The 20,562-nt window shown below is 37.7% G+C and overlaps 1 protein-coding gene across 1 annotated transcript in view; it reads right to left on the minus strand.

Moving 5' to 3' along the window:
- The window catches only part of SLC9A9 (solute carrier family 9 member A9), a 591,760-nt gene that overhangs the window by 94,651 nt on the left and 476,547 nt on the right, over positions 1-20,562 (minus strand). Inside the window, exon 14 of the mRNA XM_054481518.2 lies at positions 10,326-10,405. Within this exon, the coding sequence (XP_054337493.1) occupies positions 10,326-10,405 (80 nt within the window). The remainder of the gene's footprint in view (positions 1-10,325; positions 10,406-20,562) is intronic.

A 20,562-nucleotide genomic window follows, 5' to 3' on the forward strand; every position in this document is an offset into this window, starting at 1 on the left:
CCACCAGTTCTCTGCGTTATAACAAACAGGACTCTGTGGCTCCGTGCTTAAAGTGCTGCATTGGTTTCCTGCTGTCAATAAATAAAATCCATTTTCTTAACCGGGACACATGCGGTCCTACACAATCTGTGCACATGATAATTCCCTGGTTTCACTTCCCACTAGTTGCCCTGAACTTTTCACCATTTTCTGAACAGTCTGCACCCTGTTCAGGCTTTTGGCTGAGCTGTTACCTTGCCACAAAGTCCTTCACACTCTCAGCCCTGCTCCTTACAGATTCTTACTCTTTTATCACCCACTTCCAAAGTCACTTCAGTGTGGCTTCCTGGCTTCTCCAAAGCTGTTTAGTTGGCTATACCCCTCTCTCTGGCTTCCATAGCACTTGCTGTGTTCTGAATGTTTGTGTACCCCCAAATTCACACATTGAAGCCTGACTCCCCAGGTGATCACATTAAGAGGTGGAGCCTTTGGGAGGTGATTAGGTAATGAGAGTTCTGCCCTCATAAATGGGATTAGTGCCCTTATCAAAGAGGCCTAAGAGAGCTTGTTTACTTTCTTCCACCACATGAGGATAGAGCAAGAAAGTGAATTCTGTGATCAGGAAACGGGTCCTCACCAGACATGGACATTGCTGGGACCTTCACCTTGGACTTCCCAGCTTCCAGAACTGTGAGAAATGAAATTCTATTGTTTATAAGCTACCAGTCTAATGTATTTTGTTATAGCAGCCTGAACAAACTAAAAAAACACTTTTTTGCTCAGAACTTTGTGATAGCTCTCAGCATTGGTGGCTGGTGGCACTAATCTACCTCATTAGGATGCTGGCATCTTAAGGGCAATCACCATTTCTTTCTTTATCTCTGTGGCTTAGGAGAAGGCAGAAGACTTTTTTCCCCCTAGGAAGAAGTATTAAAATTCAATTTAGTTAAAATAATTGAATAAAATATAATAGAATAATTATTTTTCTGGAGGAAGAAATATGAAAACCAAACCCAAGCCTCACAGCAGTAAGATCTGTGACAGAAAGGAAACTTTAAAGGATACTTTAGCCTGTACCACATCACTCTACCTTTAGCCATCTGAGTAACCAAAAAAGTATAAAATATTAACAAGAGAATTCTGATTACACTAGGCATTGGGAATAAGGGTTTCACGCTTGACTTCAAAGGCTTATTCACTGTCCCTCGAGACCACCTCTTTTCTCTCTCCTGTAATTCTGTACTTTTCTGGTGGGTTATTCAGGCTCTCTCGCATCTACTCATGCCACACTCATCACAGGACCTTCCCCATGTTACTCCCTATTCTTGGAAAGCTCTTCCTCCCTTCTCATTGTTTAATTTCATGTTAGGAAATCCCCATTCCTCCATGGACCGTTTCTCACATGACTGGAAGAATAGCATTTATTTCTTCAACAAGCTTTTCCTCTATTAACCACCAGCATAATAATCTCTTTGCCTGCTCTTTCTCATGAGTTGGTTTGACATACATTGAGAATCATCACCATCTACCTTGTGAAGTGAACCTTAATTAGGGAAGAGACATGTCTGCCCAACCCTCTGTGTGATGTCTATCATAGCTTTACATGCAGACAAACGCTGGATAACTGCAGTCTGCGAGCTAGACCCAGGACTGTGTCTCACTGGCAGGTGGTAATATGTGAAGCTGGCAGCCATGGCCCATGCTGATAATGTGTCTCTGGTAGCTCATGAGCTTGTTGGCAGCCTGCAAATATCTTGGCTCCTACAGTTGAAAAGGAGTGACCAAGTAACGATTAAAGAACATTTAAACATTATACTCTTTTTTCATGGGAAAGAAATATTAAAACTAAATTCAATACTGGCAGCATTAAGGTAATACATATGTTTTTGTAAGTCCTATCATCTTTCGTTTCTCCTTTTTTCCTAATAAAATGATTCAGTACTGACCTAGAAATCTTCAGTATAACATCACACTGCTAATAACAAAACACCATGGCTTCACCTGAAAGGTGCAATTGAAAGATTTCCTTTATCACAGTAAGGTACAAGAGGAATAATTATCATCAAAGGCTTGTATTGCTTTCATTGTGGAAGAGAAAAATTGCTGCACTTCTCTATCAAGTCAAAATTGCTATCTGTAGTATAATTTCCAGAAAAATAACTGAGATGATGGACTATAAGTTAGAAAAGTCATAAATGAAACAACTGCATGTGCAGAACAGAGGACACAAAAGAAGAGCTTAACACCCAGCTCCATCAATTTACTCAAAATCAAAGAAGAAGAATTATGTCTGATTTATAGCCCAAGTGAAACCTTTCCTTTATGGAAACTAAAGACTTTGAAATGGTATTAAAATACAGCTGTTGCAACAAAAAATTATTACAAGTATATAAAATAATGGAAATTTTAGTCACTCAGATAATAAATGACAATATTATACACATTACATGATGCCTGTCTTTAAGACATGTGGCTATCTGTAGGTAGAAATAATAATAATACATGTAATGAGCACTGTTCTAAGTGTTTTGTGTTAATTCATTTAATTATCAAAACAAAGCTATGAGGTAGGGACTTCCGTTATCCCCATTTTTCAGATGAGTGATGGAGACACAGAATGGTTAAATAACTTTCCTAAAATTACATAACTCTTAAGTAGATAGGCTATAATAGCAAATCAATAACTTCTGGCCACAGACCAAGACTTTCTTCCATTTGATAAAAACCAATAGTGGAATGTCTGTGTGTTTCTTTACACCGTAAGTGTGTTCCTGAAAAGATCTCCATATGTCAGAAATTTAAAAACAGAACCATATTGGAATGATAGCTCTGTGGGAATTTCTTTACAGGTGCATCGTGAGTGCCCAGGATGGTGCCTGGCATGTGGTAGACTTGATAAACGTGATAAGTGAGTGAATAAATGGATGAGGAAAGTCTAATATGGTGCTTTGCACTGAGAAAATAATAAATGTATTGAATTTGATTTAAAGGAATTTATTTTATCCATTCTACAAGGGGAGGAGTGACCTTCTGATTTCTTATTTGTGTAAATCTAGATCTTCATATCATTTGTTTAAAGTGAAGTTGAAATATGAAAGCATTTTCATTTAATAGAAATATTATTAAAACTTTTCCAGGGAAAAAAGCAAAACAAAGCAGAGATGCCAAAGCTTATGTAGAATCCCAGGATCATTGTACAAAAATCAGTTACCATCTTGGGATCCACAATATTTTATAATCACAGTGGGGAATCCATTGTGTTTAGGTAACAATTCATAAAGTCATACGTGTAGTCACTTGTCAGGTCTCCAGAAGGGTTTTATACCAACTACAGAATATTGCAATGTATTTAGGTCATAGGGTCTTGAGAAAACTGCACTATTTAACTGTTTTAAATGTGTTGGTTCTGAGAGGCCAGTGAATCAGTTGCCATCAGTAGGAAGCTGTTTTAATAACTAGCCAACTTTACTGATGGATTCAGCCAAAACAGAGGATAGTATGTATCATTCCTATTATGTGGAAGAAGAAATTATGGAAGATCCAAGTTGTTACCTGCACAAAAGACTGCACGTGTTTCCAGATACTGTTAAAATTCCCCTGTGTTGATTCCTCCCCAAAAGTCATAAGAACACAGGAGTCCAGGAAGAAGCTGATGTTTTCTCCCAGGATTTTTTAAGAGATAGGATCTCACTTTGTTGCCCAAGCTGCAGGGCAGTGGCAAAATCATAGCTCTTTGCAGCCTTGAACTCCGGGGCTGAAGTGATCCTCCTGCTTCAGACTTCCTAGTAGGTAGGACTACAGGTACATGCTACCATGCTGAGTTAATTTTTCTTTTGTAGAGATGGGGTCTTGCTATGTTGCCCAGGGTGGTCTCAAACTCTTGGGCTCAATCGATACTCCTGCTTCCAACCCCTAAGGTGTTGGGATTACAGGGTTGAGCCACTGAACCCAGCCTCTTTCAGGAAGCTTTAATTCCACTTCACTTAGGTGCTAAGTCAAAGACTTTCTATGAGATTTTTCTACAGCAGCACCTGTAAGGATATGGATGACCAAAAGCCAACCTAAATACCCCAAAATAATAATAGTATTCTAGGTGTTATTAACCAGGGGATGGGAGTGATGGCTGCATTGCAGCCAATGCGAGCTGGGCTCCTCCCTACAGCCAGCTTCCCAAGAGCAGCAGTTATAATGCCATGTGCATATTCATGTGCAGATGCCATCAGAGAATGTGTTTAGGAAGAGCCTTTAGGAAGCTGATTGCTTATGTTTACTTCAAATATTTTGAAATTTTGTTGCTTTCTGAAACTACTTGTGGAGTTATCTTTACATTTTGCAAGTGAGAGCTACCAATGATTTTAATTTATGGCTCTCCTGAAGAGTTCATCCCCCCATGAAATTCTGATGATGCCAATGTCTTCCTTTCCTATGCTAGGGACAACCTGTGATTTCAAAGGACTGCGACCATGAGGTACAAAGCAAGACTTGGTGAGGGTCAACCATGCCTACCCTCAGTACCTAGTATATTGCCTCCACATAGTGGGCAATCAAGAAATTATCCATTGAACAAAAGATTACTTACATCCTTTGCTATCTCTCCTGCTTGCTACTGAAAGTAAAACACACCTCTCCTTCAGACAGGTGAGGCTTTTGCTGAACCACCAAAGAAGCTATCAGACTAAAACAACCAATTATACACTAGGAACACTTATGAAAATGGCATAATTCATGGGTGTTTCAGCCAGTCAGGATGGGAAAAAACTGCAGTACAGGATCATCATTTAAAATGGAAATTGCCGTTCACAATATTCATACCTATGACTTAAAATAAGCATGACTGTGTGGGATATAAAAAATTCTGTCAAGTTTTAGGAGGGGAAGGTTTTTCTTTTCTTTTCTTTTTTTTTTAGTTAAGACTAAAATGCCATTACATTTAAATCTATTAAATACGTGGTTTCCAAGTATCATTTTGAATGCCCCTGACATTTATATTTACATTTCCTGAAGTGGATTCTCAGTCTGCCTTAGCCTGTACAAGATGGGGTCTGGTACCTGCCACTTTCCTTGCCAGACTCTTTAGAATGGGAAATGCAAGCATTTTCAGCATCCACATATCCTGCTGTGGGCTTTTCATTTTGTTGGCAATATCTCAGTGCACTCTTCATTCCAACCAGTTATGGGAAGGAAATCTCCATCCACGTGGCTTTATGTAATTCTGTTACTGTGTCAACTTGCCAATCCATTGTTCTTTGCACTTTCTTTACACTTATAAAATGTTGGCAACCACATAATAAGTCCTTATTTTCAGTTGATGTTGACATATAGGAAGTGCTAAAAATGATGTTAGGTTGCCCTTTTTATTTTGGAAAGGTCATTCTTATCCTGTGTCATTCACATTTGTGGGGCTAATTTATACACATGTTTAAGGGGAGAGATGGTAAATGAGAGAATGGAAAGAGACTCTAGAAAGGAGACAGTCAAGCAACATCATTAGTCACCTATGAATAAGGCAACATGAGATTCTCATACCAGCTGTAACACTGCGAATCCGTGCAAATAATTTTATCTGATGTCTTAAAATATGAATAAGGGGGCATCAATTTCTTCTTACTTCCTCATTATGAGAGATTGCTAAGTGAGGATGATAGGTGGCTTTACAATTTTGAGTTTGTTACTAATAAAATCAACATGATTGGTGAGATAAGACATATGTATTCAACGTCACTCAGACAGAGAATGGCTTCTAAGGCAGTCAGGCTTGAATGTGCCAGATCGTTGTACTAATAAAACCTAACAAAGGATGGACCAACCACAGGAAGGAGGTCGGCTCAAGCAATAGGGATTTAAGTCTTCCTGTCTAGGGAGTGAGACACTCAGGCTGGGTGTCTACACAGGGTAGCCTGGATGAAAACATTAATATTATCCACTCTGTCTTGCTCTGCTTTCAGACTCACTTAGCAGCCTTCTGATAATTAATTGGATTTTTCTGCTACATCAATGCCTGAAATGAAGGTGCCCTGGATAGAAAATATTGCTTGCTTGCTTAATTGATTCATTCATTCCTTCAACAAATATTTATTGAGTGTCCACTCCCTGCCAGGCATTGTTCTATGCCCTGAGGACATACCAGGGAATGAAAACAGACCCAATTTCTGTCTATGGAAGGCACATATCCTGGTTGGAGGCAACTATTAAAACAAAGTCCATTCTGTGTTGGGTGGTGGTGAAGTGTTATGGTAAAAAAAAAAAATAAAGCAGGAAGGAGTGAGAGAGTTAGCTCCTTTTAGACATTTAGATACAGAGCCAGGGAGGTCTCACCGACGAGTTGAATGAAAGAGGTAAAGGAAGGAAGCAAGCAAATGCCTGAGAGAAGAGCCAGTGCAAGGGCCTGGGTGCAGAAGGGTGCTTGGTGTGCCTGAGGAAGGACAGGGTAGCTGGAGCAGAGTGAGTCGGCGGGAAAGAGTAGGATAGGAGGGGAGCTACGGACCAGACTGTGACTTGAGCCTTCTTATGGCTGAAGAGTATCTCCCCCTGCCCATACCTCCCACTCCACGTTGGGGATATGGCAATTTAGGAATTTGGTGTCTGGTTTGTACTTCTGCCTCCTTTGAGCTTGGCTACAGTGAGTCCATCTCCTAACAGACTGAACCACTCTTGGAGTCTCTGAATATTTAACTTTCTGCCCCTGAAGAGTTGAGGATCTGATTCAGAAGCTGGGGATTCCTTCATGGTGGTGCTCTCTGTGTGACCAACAAAAACCTGTAACCTTGTTATCGCACCGATATAGTACCAATAAATGTTCAAGATGTGAGCTCTGGACTGTATCATGTAAGGAGTCCTAATTATTCATTGTTTTAATGGTGACTTTATGAACATACTGAGACATGAGGATTTACAGGTAGAGTAAGAGATATCATAGACATAGAATTGTTAATAACCAAGTTTGTTTAGGTGTCTTGATGGACTTTAGGGTGAGACTAATCTGGGCTTGAATCATGAAATTGACACTTACTAGCTATGGAAACAAAGTTATTTAAGTTATGTGGGAATTTGTTTCCTCCACATCAAAGAGGGTGGTTGTAAGAATTAAATAAAACAAAAATAGTAGTTAAATGAAGAGAATTAAATGAAATAACATTCCTCCCTGCTCAGTAACATTAGTTCCATTTCTCACCTCTGCATTTCTCAATTTCTTCTTTGTACTCCATAATTTGGAATTGCTGCCCACGTTGAATCATAATGAACCTTAATTAATCATCAGTTTTGGCATCATAGGCTTCTTTCCAACAGGGGAGCCCCTGTTGCAGCAGAGGCCAACCCAATCACTAGTACACTTGTGTTGTTATATCTCTAGACCCTCCCAGCCTCCTACAGAGCTGGGGAGGTGGAATGAAGTAATAAATGTAAAGCACTGAACACAGTGCTTGACATTATTCATCCTCATTGAATGTTAAGTTTTATAATTTTTATTCTGTAGTTTTTGGAAAACTTTTAGGGGAAGGTATGTATGTACCACTTATGCTATGAAAAAGAAAAAACAAAACTATGTGAGTGGCTGGTTTTATTGATAACAGTGGTAAATTAAGAGGGGTTTTCTACCTTTGAGTCTGAATATTAGGCATTAATTGAATATAAATTCGGTGATGTGATTGTTAGTTTTATGGGTCAACCTGGCTAGACTACTCAGTTATTCATTTAAACCCTAACTTAGGTGTCATTGTTGACACCTAAGGTATTTTGTAGATGTGGTTAATATCTGCGATTGACACTAAGTAAAGGAGTTTATCCTCAATACGGTGTGTGGGTCTCATGCAATCAGTTGCATGGACTTAACGGCAAAACTTAGGCTTTTCTGAGGAAGAAAGAATTCTGCCTAAGGACTGCAGTATTAGCTCTTGCCTGAATTTCCAGACAGAGAGCCTGCTCTGCAAATTTTGGACTTGCCAGCCCCCACAACTGTATAAACCAATTCCCTGAAATAAATATATATGTACATGATATGTAAAGTACTTCTGCTGATTCTATTTATTTGGAGAACCCTGACTGATATAGGTGTGTATGAAGTTCTATATTCTTCTTTTCCTTTTGTCTAATTATTTGTGATACCTCATTTGCATGATGCAATTTTACTGAAATGAAACTTTAACAGCTCCAAACTACATAGCCAATTTCTTTCAGCCTCGTGACAATTTCTTTTTGGTCCAGGCCAGCAACCTGATCTCAGGATGAGGGGCCAATCTCTACATTGGTGGTGGCTGGCATAGCCTAACTTATGAAGTTCACAGGACACATTGCCTGGGTTCTGGGTGGACAATAGAATGAACATAAATGCCAAATGGATAATTTGCTGTAAAATAACAGATATATTAAGAGGCCACATAGTTGAAACTGTTTGCTTGCTACTCTCTAGGTATAAATTCAGAGCATAGCTAAGATACAAAAACTTCATTGTCTAAGTGAATATATATTTGTGTAGTGATGGCAGCATAGCAATTTCTAGAATGAATGTGCAGGAGGATAAATTACCATGAGAAGAGATATGACTGAGAGTGTAAATCTGCTTTTATTTTTGCTAGTCTGTCTATAATCATATGGAAATAAACCCCTGATGAAAGTGAGACAAAAACTATGACATCATCTGAATTTAGTGTCACTGCCTTAAGCTAAAAATTTTGATGGACTCCAACTTTTCTTTTCTTGTCTTCAAGTTTTTTTTTCACTTTATTTCTTTTCTTCATTGTAAAGCTTTCCTCATAGCATTGTCAGAATTTGAACAAAAGCATCTTTTATCTCATTTCTGATTTACCATGTTCTTTCTGTACATCTCATTGTGTTTACTCTTTAGTCAAATTTTTATAATTTTGAACAAACTGGGTTATCAGATACTTATAAGCAATGGCAGAGGCAAATTCGGCTTCCAAAGAGAGATCAACCAGGAGCAAAAACCAGCAATATCTTTCTAAGAACTAGTTTCCCTTAGAGAGACCAGAAAGTCTTCAGGTAGTTACTGAGATACCAGAACCTTTAAGAAATAATTAATGGCCAAGATGGACTTCTCTCAAGATTGTGGTAACCTACATTTGTCCGCAAAACTGAAGACTGAGCAAGAAAGGATATCTGGCCATAGATAACAGAGCTATGAAAAAACAAAACTCTAACCTCAAAAACCCTCTATCTTCCACATCACCATTTCATAATTCTTGGAATGCTCTACTTTTGCAAAATTGCTTTTTAATTCTCACATTGTTTTACTTTTGCTCATCTCTGCAATCTTCAATTGGTTTCTCTTCACTTCTTTCTTAATTTTTGCTGTCTATTTTCCAGTCATTCCTCTAATTTGCTTTCCTTTCCTTCCTGCATTTCTCTTGCCTCCTCTCCCCTGTCCATTTTTGCCTCTTTTTCTTCCCTATTCTATTCTATTGAATTTCCTTTCCCTATTCTTAATTCTTCCTCCTCTCCCACTGATCTGTTGTGGCTTTAATCATTTTTGCTTAGGCACTTAAAATCATCCAGTGACTGACATTTTCTCACTGAAAGGAGAGGGATTTGTGACTGGAAAACTAGCTACAAAGACCCAACACATTCAATTTACAGTGCCGTTCTTTCCTTACTTCCTTGGAGCTTTTGCCTGGGATTAGAGACAGACGGCTTACTGCAGCTCACAATGGCAAAACACTTCAGACCTGACTTAGCCCCATGAATCACATGGCAAGGTATATCTGAGCTACTATGTTTACAGTGATTGCTAGATTTTTAAAATTGCCCTTCACTGGAAAAAGCTTATTCAAGTCTGCCTGGAAAACAAAGCAGTGCTATTTTATGATGAACTCTGTCATGAACTGGACTCATCTCCTTGGCCCATTTATTTTTGTTCCCTGTCCCCACCCCTTCATTTTTTACAGCATGAAACAAAAACACACAAATGGGTTCCTAGGAGAAGGGTGCAGGAGCTTTGGCTGGGTTACCCTGGCCAGAGGCTGCTGAGACTGTTCATACAATGCCCTCAATCAAGCAGGCCTATTTGACCAGAAGTAAGAGCTTTACAAAGGGAAGAACAGCAAAAAAAGCTTCTTCAGGACTATATGATTTTATCAACTGGCATTATTGTCAGGAAAACCTTAGATAAATTTGACTCTGACAAGTTTCACTTTAGCTCTCTGAAACACTTAAGTATGGACTACCCTGCTTTTTATTTTATAAAATCATTCCTTTTTATAAGTTTGGTTGTGAATTCACTTTACCTTTTGGTGTTTCTTGAAGAACAGGAGTGCACACTTCAATGATTAAGAGCTTAAAAGTAATTCTCTGCCTGCAGCAGGATCTGTGAGATCGTTATTATCAAAGGATACTTGTGGTCGAAGCCATACCACATTCTGAAGAGCCGAGCACTCTCTGCTTTCGTCATGTTTTTATCCAAGTTATTTGCTTCCTGGGGAGAAACAATAGAAAAAGGCATTGGGTAAATAGTCAAAAAGATTTTAATATAAAAATACATGTCAAACCAAATTAAACTTAACTACATTAAAAAAAAACCTTTCTAAGTATAGGCATTTTCATCTAAATGGTGAAGCAGTTGCCAGGCAAGTTAGCTCATACATCTTGCTATGTGGATGAGACCCTTTTGGAGTATTTCAACATTTACTTTTCTTAATAATCCCGACTTTATTAAATAGCTAAGAAATGCTATTTTGACATCAATAAAAATGACATTTCTGTCATAGTGCTGTTGTGGGAATTTTACAGTTTACTTCTGTGAAATTTGGATGATATTTATTTATGGATTACCAAAAGGTCAAGGCTAAAGTGAGGATAATAGTCTAATAAGTGTTATGCTACATTTTATTCGTTTTGTTTGATAGATTATTACCAAAGGCTATTGGTTGATTTTTGACATATTTCTGCCTGGATTATGAACAGTTTTGAAATAGATATTCCTGATGAGAAGATTGCAACAATCGAATGTGCTTGTCTATCTCTTTTTTTCTTTCTCACAAGGGCCATAAAGGGTGAGAGGATGATAAAGAATTAAAGGCAAAAGAGGAAGAGAAAGTGTTTGATGGGTGTTTTTGTGAGAGAAGAGGATGAAATGTGAAAAAAAAAAAAAGGAAAGAAAGTGAATTTCTTTTTGTGAGCTTTAGAGACGGATAATAAAATGTAAGGAGGGTATCCAGTGGCATTTTTACTGTATTCCATTTTGTGTGTTAAGAGAATTTCAATCAGTTATAATTATCCTCATCATTAAAAGCATTTATATATCTTAATGTGGGCTTTGTTGCTATGTCCGGACCCCTAGTTTTCATGCCCAAATTGTGTCATGAGTTGCAGTCCAGTAGTAATATGAATAGTCTTCTGAGGATATAATGACCCACGGAAGACAATGGAAGTCGACTGGACGCTCCACAGCCAGCCCTTAGATGAGCTCATATTGATTTGCTTTTACTTTTTTTTTGTCCTTTTCTAGCCAGTGCCATCATTGGTTAATGATAAATAGCTGGACACAAAAGGCTGTGTTCTACCCATGAAACATATGTGTACCAGTAGATGCTGCTGTTCTACCCCCGACAAATGAAATGGAACTACAAGAAAGCAAAGTATGCTTCACTTTTAGTCAGCCATTTATCCTTTGTTTAAAATGGCTGAAGCAGAGACTCACAATGAAATTAAAACCCAAACTTTTCATTGTCTTTTTCACTGATTGTCTTAAGATCTCTGATTTTTCAAGCCTTGCATTTTTCCAAACAGTGTCCCCTAGAGTATCACTGTTCACTTGATGTTGATGGAAATTCTGTGCTAATCATTCAGGAAAGGATGGGGTCTACAGTGTTAAATAGGTTTCTTAAATGGAGGACTTCTCATTCATTGCAGCACTATTCACAATAGCAAAGACATAGAATTAACCTAAATTCCATCAATGGTAAACAGGATAAAGAAAATGTGGTACATATATACCCTGGAATAACATGGACTCATAAAAAGGAATGAGATTATGTCTTTTGCAGGAACATGGATGGAGCTGGAGGCTATTATCCTTATTAAACTAATGCAGGAAGAGAAAACCAAATACCACATGTTCTTACTTATAAGTGGAAGCTAAATGATGAGAACACATGGACACAAGGTGGAAACAATACACACTGGGGCCTACCTGAGGGTGGAAGGAGGGAGAGGTCAGAAAAAATAACTATTGGTACTAGACTTAGTATCTGGGAAATGAAACTGTATCACAACCCCTGTGACACAAGTTTACCTATATAACAAACCTGCACGTGTATACTTGAACCTAAAATAAAAGTTAAAAAAGAAAGGAAAATGTAGAACTTCTCAGTCTTTCATTTATAAATGAGCATTGCAAATCTTCAACAGAAAGTGTGTCTCAAAGTTACTTGGCTGTGGAATCCATTCCCATTCCCAGTCCCTACTGTGGGACACTGATGATCTTTTCCTGGACATTAGAGTTCCACAGGTCTCTGTTTTCTGATAGGGCTGGAGTGCCATGCCTTGTTATCTATAGTCAGAATTTACGCATATTTCCTCAAGAAAGGAAACCAGGGTGTCTGGTTCAATTTCTATCCTTCCCTATACCTTTCTCAAAGCATTTCTACCCCAGCAAAGGTATCAGATTTGCCAAATCAGTGTTGTACACAATGTTTCCTTCGTCATCCTCAAACATCTGCAAATTGTTTCTGAGCCACTGTTTCTCAACAGCATATTGGGGTTCATCTGGCAAAGCAAAACTGCTCATGTTGAGCTAAACTAGTTATGAAAAGCTTGGGGCCAAGGGTGGGGAATTTCCTTTTTTCCCCACCGTTTCCTTGAAGAATAAGGATACATAGATTTTTATCCATCAACAATCATAGGTAATTTTTGATAGTGGATAATATCTACTGATGACTAGAAAGTCATTTAAAAAGCTGATAAAAAGGAATGAGAGCAAATTCCCATTTTTTGTTTGTTTTTAATGTAAGGGTGGGCAGTGTTGTGGTGAGCTATACTGGCAATCAGGGGCTGGGATTCTGGCACCCAGTCTGCAGCACTGCAGCTGAATGATGTTCCCAATAATGATGGTCCCAAGCTATTCAATGCCCATTAACTCCCAGGCAGAATGCTAGTCACATTGTCCAGTCATTAATTTTTTCAGTCATTATTTTTTCAATTCTCTATCCAGGTAGGTTGCATTGTACCTATTTTGCACATAGGGATTTTAGGGAGTCCTAGAGAAGGAAAGAAGTGAGTGCAAAGTCACACAACTAGAAGGTAACAATTGGAATTTTAGTCTAGGACTGCCGAACTCCAAAGAGAATGTTTTTCTGCAAGTGTCTAATTCAGCCTTTAATTCAAAAGCACAGACATTCTATTAATAGACTATGTAACTTCGTTGGGCTGCAGTTTCCTTGTCTGTAAAATGAATTGAGGAAATTGGACTGGCTGATCTCTTAGGTCCTAATCATATGGAAAAGACTTTTTATTAATGACGACGGTAATAGCTATACTTTTGAACATTTACTATATGCCAGACACTATTCTAAGTACTTTTCATATATTAACACTTCAGATTCTTATAATTATTTGATGAAGTGTGGTCTCTTATTATTCCTATTTTACAGATGAGGGAACTGATGTAACTGGGATACAGATAGGTTTTCAAGAATACTGAGGCCCCTAAGCAGGCAAGATTCCTCTTATCTAGATGGGGCCCCAGGATACAAGTGGAGAGCAAACTAGTGCAAAAGGGGAAGTCAGAGCAATGGAATGCTCCTCCTGCAGGCTGAGATACAGCAGGTATACATACCCCAAAACATAATGAAAATTTAGGGCTCCCCTCAGCTGGGTGAACTGCCAATGGCTTTGAAAATGTCCCCATAGAAACTTAACTTTAGTGTTAGGAATTTCTTTAGACTTCTAGATACTGGTTTCAAGGGTTTCCCAAGGTCTTAGAAATCCTCTCTTTTTCTCCTTTTCCTCTCCTTTTTATTTCCTGAGGGGAATATATCAGAACTCATACGCACTTCTGAAAGAGCTTATACTGTATTTTTGGCAAACCCTCCAGGGATATTTATGGTTAGCTGATGGGAGCAACATACATTAGGTAGTATTTTGGAAAAATATTAACGCATGCAATCTCTTTCTTAAAAACTTCATTTTATGTGGGTGACTGGAGATGTCATTCATTTCAATACTTTGCGAGGAATAAACTTGGATCTAATTAGAATAAAACATCTGTGAAATATGTTTTCCCAGGTGGGGAAAATACCACTGATGACCCAGCATTGACATTTATACTGATCCTAGATAAAATGTTCAGAATATGTCTTAAATATCTTTTGGCCCAGTTCTGGATCCATTCGTTTATTTCTCTGAAGTTATTGATGACTTAATAACTTGGTTATGAAAGGCCATCAATAAATGAGTAGAAATAAATGAATTAGTCTAGTGTGTGCTCTGCTTGTGCACTGAGGATTGAAGATAAATGTGCTAAGGGAAGGCCGGCCTTTGAAATCACCCCAGAACAGGGAAGGTATCTGATGAGGCAGCACAGAGAGCCAGCCCACAGGAGGGTCCAGATGGGCAGCGGACAGCAGGTAGCATCAATCTATCTGGATTCTTCTGAAGCAGAGATCAGGTCACACCTCAAGGACAATAGATGTCGGCAGTCATCACAAGTCGAATCTGGAACTTGATGGTATTTTTCTTATCATTAGCAATATTTTTTCTCTTTCGAGGATCTTTATTCCAGAGGAGATGTGGTGTGCATGTTAGAACAAGCATAGGTTCCAGAAACTGACGACCAAGATTTGAGTTTAGTTACAATATTTTAGTAATAATACTATTACTATAACGCCAACTCTGAGCCTCATGTTTCACAGCTATAAATGGGAACTGGTGAGTCAAGCATGTTGAATCTCAACTTTTATTTAACTAGATACTCTAAGCAGCAGAATGTTTGATACATGGGGATTTTCTGGCTCTTTTATTAACCTCTTTTTTTTCTGGGAAAATTTTAAAAATGGGTTATTTGATATCTTTTTTTCCTTAAATAAGGCAACAGACCAGAGGTTGGGAAGTAACAGAATAGCAGGCAGTGGGTAGTTTTCTTTTAGGTGTTCCCCTGATATTTAACACCCTCTAGAGAGGGAGCAACAGAAAAATTATGATGGTACTCTGTTTTGTGCTTATTTGAACCCCTGAGAGAAAACAAAAGGGTCTGGCAAGAAATCTGTGAAAAACAGACACCAAAGCAAGAAGGGATTGTTTATTGTATTAACTTTGATGAAAAAGAACTAGGCAAATGTAAATACATTCCTCTGTCAATATTCAAATAGGAGGACTTTGATAAGTGAACTGGATGAACTCTGCTTTGGGATAATCATATGGGATTTCTCCTCATTTCAGGGGGATTCAGTGGATTAAGTGAGAGAGGGAGGATTTTCCTTTCTGTTTCTCAAGATTTCATATTTCAATATTAATGTCAGTGGAAGTTGCACCAACTGATAACAAAGACAAATAATTATCATAATAAATCTGCAGAGCTCTTTATGGGCTCCAAGGCACTTTTTAAGGTAGTACATGTGAATAGAATTTGTTATCAATACGTTTGCCCTACTGTCTCCTTCCAAATTGGAGTATATTTGTGTAACAATTTCAAATGCGTTGCCTTGATTTTCTAATTACCAAGGAGAGGATCAGATTCCATGCTTCTAAAGAGAAAGAATTCTGGGTTCTGAAGAGGGAACACAGTATATAATCAAGGGGCAAATAGAAATATTTTTTTCAAATTTACATTTTAAAAGGTGAATCATTAATTCTTAGCATCTGCATAGAAAGCACTTTATAAAAATATTCTCACCTTCCCAATGCCCAGTTAAATTCATAAATGTTACCAGGAAGATAGAGTCAGAAAATACATGCCTAGAGAGAAAAAAGCTGAGACAACTAGCCACAGATGGATAAAACTGTTAAGATGACACAGAGATCTCACAGGTAGACTACCAGATGGGCTTGGCTCATGCTTTAGCTACAAAGAAAGGGCTTGGTCCAGGTAACTTTGTCTGTATAGTAGATCCAAGTTAATCCAGAGGTAAATAAATTCTTTGGTTCAGGAAAATATAATATGATATTGTGGTGGTCTTAAAGTGTATATCTATGCATTCTTTGATATTTTTTCCTTTCAAACATGGAACTTACCTAGAGGTAGAAAGTAGAATTGTGGTTACCAGAGGCTGGGAAGGGTAGTTGGGAGGGGAGGATAGAGAGAGGTTAACAGGTACAAAATTACAGCTAGATAGGAAGAATAAGTTCTAGTGTTCTGCAGCACTGTGGGGTGAATATAGTTAACAATAATTCATTGCATAATTTCAAATAGCTAGAAGAGAGGATTTTAAATGTTCCTAATACAAAGAAATGAGAAATATTTGAGGTAATGGCTATGCTAATTACCTTGACTTGATCATTACACATTGTATACATGTATCAAATTATCATTCTGTACCCTGTAAGTATGTACAATTATTACATGCCAATTAAAAATTTTAAAATTAAAAAAAAAATCTCTTTGAAGGGAAAAAAATATGGGGCCCAATTTCTCTTCCTGTTGGGTGTGGGTCATACTTAATGGCTCATTTTTAATAAACAGAATATAGCAGAAATGATGGTGTGTCATATCCAAGAGTAGGTCATAAAAAGGCATTGTGGCTTTCTTTTTTGCTGTCTCTCTTGGACCACGTGCTCTGAGAAAAGTTGGCTGCCCTGTTGTGAGGACGCTCAAGAAGCTCTGTGGAGAGATCCATGTGGAAAGGAATTAAATATGCCTGCCAATGGCCAGTAAGGAACAGAGGCCTTCTGCCAACATGGAAGCGAATCCTCTAGACCCAGTGCAGCCTTCAGATGATTCTAACTTTAGCTGACGACTGCAACCTCATGAAAGACCTTGCATCAGAAACACTCAGTTAAGTTGCTTTCCAATTCCTGATTCATAGAAACTTTGAGATAATAAATGTGGGTTGTTTTAAGCCACTATATTTTAGGATAATTTTTTATGCAGCAATAGAAAATTAATACAATGATATACTGGAATAATAAATTCCAGATGTGAAAGGTATTGAAATAACGATTTGGAAAGAGATAATAAAATGTTGAGGCCTACATTTGCATAGCTCTTTACAGTTTATGAAGTGTTTTCCTAAAAGTAACATTTGTGGTATAGAAGACATATGTTCCCTCTTAAAAGTATATCAAAAACTATCCTGGGTCCAATATACCCATCTTACAGATTGAAGATTAAATACAAAGACAAAAAAATGGTGGACCAACTTAGAGAGAGGAGGAAGTTCACAGCATCTCACTGTACTTGCTTCATTGTATTCTTAACTAATGCCTGACACATATCATAATTCAGTTGGTGTGATAACTCTTTTATATACATGTACACAAGCATATGCATGCGTGCGCACATACACACACACACCCTAACAAATAATTTTCCTGGAACAAGAAGATCCTGGTTCATGCTAATAACAAAACCCAGAACCACTACTGCCATAGTAAAGATAAGAGTCTCACGTGTAGATTTGTGATTCCATTATTTAGTATTTTGTATGTGTCTAAAAACAAAGGAAAACAATGTGTCTCCCTACAAAACCACTTCACATCACTTTCACAATGGCTAGCCATGACAGAATAACTGGATCATAAACATACGATAGGATTCAGGCATTGGATAATTGGCAGCAAAGGACTGTGATCCTTGAAAGAAGGGAAGAAATGAGGTGAGCCCTCTACTCTCCTTGACTTGCTGCCTCTAAGTCATTCCCTTGAAGGTAAGGAGATAAAGTTCAAGCAGAGAACAGCAGTCTCACTGAGTTGAAGAGCTAGAGATGGGAGTTAGGGTACCGCTGGAGTGGCTGTGTACAGAGAGGAGGAAACCACCCAGAGAGGACACCCAGAAGTCTGTGGAGATGTTTCCCTTATGTCCTTGGTTGAACACTAACCTGTACATGCACAGGCTGAGGTTCACAAAGGCTTGCAGGGAGAAACTCTCGTGAAATTGAGAAATAAATGGAGAGATTAAGATCACATAGTGCTAGGAAACACTGCAGTTTGGTCCAGCTAAAGCCAGAAGTCAGCATTCTATTGAGACTTCAGAAAAAAGCATGCTTTATGAGTAAGGACAATGTTCTAGAATAATGACCATGCCCTAAAACCGAGGATGAAATGAAAATGTATCAAGGAAGGCAAGCATAGAACTAAGGCTTACAAGATTTTAATGGCTTGACTGAATAAAATTCAGCAACCTTTATAGAATACTCCACACTCCATTCAATGTAATATTCATAATGCCTAGCATATCATAACAACTGCTAGACATGGGAGGAAGCAGGAAAGCATGACCTGCAGCCAGAAGAAAGGTAACCTATAGAAACAGAACTTGAAATGACTCAGATGCTGGAATTAACAGGCAATGGCATTAAAATACTCTAAAAAATATGCTAGGGAATTTAAAGACAGACAATGAAAACACAAGTGAAGATTTCAGAAGGATGTAAAATGTATTAAAAGAACAAAATGGAGACTCTAGAATCAAGCAAGAGAAGGAAATAAAGGGCATCCAAATTGGAAAAGAAGAAGTCCAGCTGTAACTGTTCACTGAAGATATGATTGTACACCTAGAAAACCCTAAAGACCTCTCCAAAAGACAACTGGATTTGATAAAGTAATTCAGTAAAGTCTCAGGTTACAAAATCAATATACACAAATCAGTAGCACTGCTGTATACCAACCGTGACCAAGCTGAGAATCAAATGAAGAACTCAATCCCTGTTACAACAGCTTCAAAGAGAGATAAAATACCTAGGAATATACTTAACCAAGGAGGTGAAAGATCTCTATGAGTAGAACTACAAAAACACTGCTGAAAGAAATCATAGATCCAAATAAATGGAAACATATCACATGGTTATGGATTAGAAGAATCAATATCATGAAAGTGACCATACTGCCTAAAGCAGTCTACAGATCCAATGCAGTTCCTATCAAAATAACTATCATTTTTCACAGAATTAGAAAAAACAATTCTAAAATTCATATGGAACAAAAAGAGCCTGAATAGCAAAAGCAATCCTAAGCAAAAAGAACAAATCTGGAGGCATCACATTACTGGACTTCCAATTATACTACCAAGGCTATAGTTAGCAAAACAGCACGGTACTGGTATAAAAGTAGATACATAGACCAATGGAATGGTCTAAATGGTGCTAGGAAAATTGGATAGCCACATGTAGAAGAATGAAAGTGAACCTCTCTCTCACCTTATTAAAAAAACTGAAGATGGATTAAAGACATAAATCTAAGACCTGAAACCATAAAAATTCTAGAAGATAACCTAGGAAAAACTCTTCTGGACACTGACCTAGGCAAAGAATTCATGACTAAGACCCTAAAAGCAAATGCAACTAAAACAAAAATAAATGGGACCTAATTAACCTAAAAAACTTATGTGTAGCAAAATAAATTATCAATAGAGCAAACTACAGAATGGGATAAAATATTTGCAAACTATGCATCTGACAAGAAACTAGTATCCAGAATCTATAAGGAACTCAAACGGATCAAGAAAAATAACAATCCCATCAAAAGGTGGACAAATGACATGAATAAACGTTTCTCAAAAGAAGAAATACAAATGGCAAAAAAATATGGAAAAATGTTCAACAATACTATTCATCAGGGAAACGCAAATTAAAGCCACAATGAGAAGCTACTTTACTCCTGCAAGAATGGCCATTATTAAAAAGTCAAAAAACCATAGTTGTTGGCATGAATGTGATGAAAAGGGAATGCTTATACACTACTGATGGGAATGTAAATTAATACAATCTCTATGGAAAACAGTATGGAGGTTTCTTAAAGAACTAAAAGTAGATTTACCATTTAATCCAGCAATTCCACTACTGGGTATCTACCCAAAGGAAAATAAGTCAATATATCAAAAAGACACCTGCACACATATATTTATTGCAATACAATTCACAACTGTAAAGATATGGCACCAACCTAAGTACCCATTGGCCAATGAGTGGCTAAAGCAAATGTGGTATATATATATATCACTGAACATTTCTCAGCCATAAAAAAGAATGAAATAATGTCTTTTGCAGCAACTCAGATGGAGAGACCATTATTCTAAGTGAAATAACTCAGGAATGGTAAACCAAATAACTTTTGTTCTTACCTATAAATGTAAGCTAAGCTATGGGTATGTAAAGGCACACAGAGTGACATAATGAAATTGAGAGACTTAGAAGAGGGAGGTTGAGAAGAGCTAAGGATTAAAAAACTACACATTGGGTACCATGTATACCACTCCAGTGATGGGTGCACTAAAATCTCAGACTTCACCACTATATAATTCATCCATGTAACCAAAAACCATTGTATTCCCAAAGCCACTGAAATAGTAAAAAAAAAAAAAAAAAAAAAAAAAAAAGCCATTAAAAATTCCTAGAACCAAGAAGTACAATATTTGGAATTAAAAATTTACTAGATCAGCTTAAGGGCAGATTGGATACTAAGAAGAAAGTGTCAGTGAACTTG

Source organism: Pongo pygmaeus, chromosome 2 (genome assembly GCF_028885625.2).
Source record: "Pongo pygmaeus isolate AG05252 chromosome 2, NHGRI_mPonPyg2-v2.0_pri, whole genome shotgun sequence".
Lineage (NCBI taxonomy): Eukaryota > Metazoa > Chordata > Mammalia > Primates > Hominidae > Pongo > Pongo pygmaeus.